Below are 3,014 nucleotides of genomic sequence, written 5' to 3' on the forward strand. Positions count from 1 at the left end.
GCGTTCAGGGGAGGGGAGGAGGGGCCGGGGAAGTGAGCTGGGGGCGGGGTGGACAGCACCCAGCCAATTCAGCCGAATTGGCTGAATCGGCCTAAAGCCAGCCCTGCATGTACCTGAGAGGCTCGGTGCCGGTGGCTCTTTATACAGGGACCCCTCGCCCGGTGCTGAGATGCGGCCACCTCTGGGGTGGGGCATGGGGACTGGTAAAATGCAGCCCCTCTGGGGTGGGACAGCTGTGTGTACAGGGATAACCCATGCAGCAGAACTCCCTGCTGAGCCCCTACCCCAGCCATAATTGGCTTTCCCAGCACAGTCCCCCATCCAAGCTGTGACCCCATCTCGCCCTGCTGAGCGGCAGGTTTAACCCTTCCCTCGCTGGGCGGGGCACTCACTGGCTCGGGTTATTCTGAAGCAGACGAAGGCCACGAGGAGGAGGAGGAGGCCGGCGGCTGCCGCGCTCGCCCTGGTGATGATGGAGCTGGTCAGACCCAGAGATGCCGGCGATTCTGATCCCCCTGGGAAACAGCAGCAGCCGTGAGCAGCTGGTCCGTTCCCCCCCAGCCCCTCCTACCCCAGGCGGCGCCCAAGGGGCTGGGACACCGCAGGGCGCAGGCAGCAGAAAATTCTATGGGGAGGATGTTGGGGGCCCCCAGGGCATCAAGTGGGGTCAGAGCCAGCAAGATTTGTGGGATTTGTAGCACTGGGGGGCGCTGGGCTGCAGGCCGGGGGGCTCAGTAAGGAGCGTTCTCCCCATTAGTCAGTGTTGGCCCCATTGCCCCAGCACGGCACTAGGGGGCGCTGTCTGATCCAGCCTGGCAGTCATTTCTAAGGCATTTCACCCACTTCCTCACGGCCACACCGGCTCAGGCCAACGGGCCCATCTAGCCCGGTATCCCTCCTCCCATGCTGGCTACTCCTGGCTGCTTCGCAGGGAGCTCCAGGCCCCCGCTCCATGGCCACTGATGGGCCCAGCTGCCCCCAGAGGAAGCCTCCGGCTGCCCCGTTAGTGGCGGGTTCATATCCAAGCAGGAGGCTTCGCTCCCCTCCCAAATCCGTCTGTGGGGGGACAGGGAGAGTCAATGCCCCTTAGAACAACCTCCATCTCCCCCCTGGGCAACCACTGGGGGAAGCTGCCCCATAATCTGTGACTCAATAGATTCTCCCCAGCCCCAGCCGTGTACCTGGTCCCGGGCTACCCGGGCGGGTGGGAGCCGGTGCCGCTCCAGGGTGGCCCAGGTCGGTTCCCCCTGCAGGAATAGAACCAGTGTCTGTCAGGGCGGAGGGAGGGGCTGAAACAGCGACTCAGATATCACCCTCCACCCTTTGCGACCAGTGGTGGATCAGATGCCAGATGAGCAGGCCGGGAGAAGCCCCAGCACCCTGACCCTGATCCCCTGCAGAAGCGTGGGGGGGGGGCAGGGGAAGCCTGAGCCCTAGGACCACCGCTGTGGCCCCGGGACGGGAGGAGGTCTCACTACCTGCAGTGGTCTCAGGGCTGGGGGAGCTCTCAGGAAGGGAGTCCGTGAGGCATCTTTATCCCCATTCTACGGGGGGGAAACTGAGGCACAGACAGATTCACTTTCTTTAGTGAGCTCCCTGGGGCAGGGACTCTCTTCACTCTGTGTTTATGCAGCACCTGGCACAACGGGGCCCTGATCATGGCGGGGGCCCTACATGCTCCCCCAACACAAGGGCTCCAGCGCTATTGAGGCCAGCGTTTGCAGAGGTCTCCACTAACTCGGGGCGTCTCGATTTGTGTGTGCTCAGCCTGAGATACCCCAAGATTGAGGCCCCCCCCACAAGGAAGGACACTTTGAAAATCGCGACGTGCTCCCATCACACAGAATCTGTGGCCGCACCAGATCTCCGGGGTCCCAGCCCAGCGCCGTGTCCACCAAGCCACCACTTCTCCTGCAGCCCCTGCCTCATTCATCTCCAGCCGGGGCACTGCCTGGGGCAGGGCCTGGCGAACAGAGGGGAGGGGATCTCGGGATTAAATAGCGACTCATGGTTCCTACGCACAAGGGGCAGCGTTAAAGTCACCTCCCTGCCCCAAGTCTCCAGGGGCTGCTGCTCCTTCCTGGCTGGGGAACCCCCCAGTGACTCGGTCCCCACTCCCTGGCCGGGCGTCCCCTCTGCTGGGTCAGGGCTCAGGGCAGAGCCTGGCTCTGAGCATCCCATTGGCACCGAGCCCCCATGAGGCTCTGGCTGGGGGTGGGGCTGGGAACAGGGACGCCGAACCAGGCCCCTCACCTCTCACCACCAGCTCCATGGGGTTGCTGGGGTACGACACGGCGAACGGCTCCGATCTGCTGTGATAGGAACAGCTGTAGCTCCCCCTGTCCTCCCGGCTCACATTGCTGATGGGAAACACAACCTCAAACCCGTCCGAATCCACAGATGGGAAATGGCGTCCTTCTTTATTCAGCACGAACCGCACGCCCCGGCGCTGCCCCCGACACCAGACGGTCACAGCTCCCCCTAGAGAGACCCCCCCGCCAGGTCTCAGGTAGATGTTGGGTTTGGGGTAGCTGGGCTCTGCAGTGGGAAGCAGACAGGCCATGAGACGCAGGCCCCGTCACTCAGTCCTGGGGCCCGTCCTCACCACGTGGCCTCAGTGATGGGTCAGACCCGGCAGCCCTGGGGACGGGCTCATGGATGCCTTTCCACAGGGCCCAGAGTTTCCTCTGAGCCCTGGGCTAACAGCATGAGACACGGAGGAACCCCAGCCCCTGGGAGCCCAGAGCTCTGCTGCCTAGCGGGTGACAGGGCAGTCCAGTCTCTAGGGTCCAGTCAGTCCCTGGCTTCTCTGTTGGGAGGGCTGGGAGCCAGGACTCGTGGTTTCTGTGCCCGTCCCCAGCGCTGACTTGTAGGGGACTGTGCAAGTCTCTACTATACACTGAGGTTTATAACCTTCAGCTCCGCCCATCACCCCCTAACTGATGTGTTGTCTGAGAAAGGCCCCCCCCCCTCTGCATCTCCCCTGGGGGCAGGGATCCCCCTCTCTCAGCCCC

At 63.6% G+C, this 3,014-nt stretch overlaps 1 protein-coding gene across 1 annotated transcript in view; it reads right to left on the bottom strand.

The window, feature by feature from the left end:
• The window catches only part of LOC117889039 (leukocyte immunoglobulin-like receptor subfamily B member 5), a 34,070-nt gene extending 31,462 nt beyond the window's left edge, over positions 1 to 2,608 (bottom strand). The window contains exons 1-3 of the mRNA XM_034792845.1: positions 2,254 to 2,608; positions 1,182 to 1,247; positions 393 to 515 (exon numbers count right to left, since the gene is read on the bottom strand). Of these exons, the coding sequence (XP_034648736.1) occupies positions 393 to 515; positions 1,182 to 1,247; positions 2,254 to 2,563 (499 nt within the window). The 5' untranslated portion in view covers positions 2,564 to 2,608. The remainder of the gene's footprint in view (positions 1 to 392; positions 516 to 1,181; positions 1,248 to 2,253) is intronic.
• Between the last annotated feature and the right edge of the window lie 406 nt (positions 2,609 to 3,014).

This window comes from Trachemys scripta, chromosome 16, assembly GCF_013100865.1.
Source record: "Trachemys scripta elegans isolate TJP31775 chromosome 16, CAS_Tse_1.0, whole genome shotgun sequence".
Lineage (NCBI taxonomy): Eukaryota > Metazoa > Chordata > Testudines > Emydidae > Trachemys > Trachemys scripta.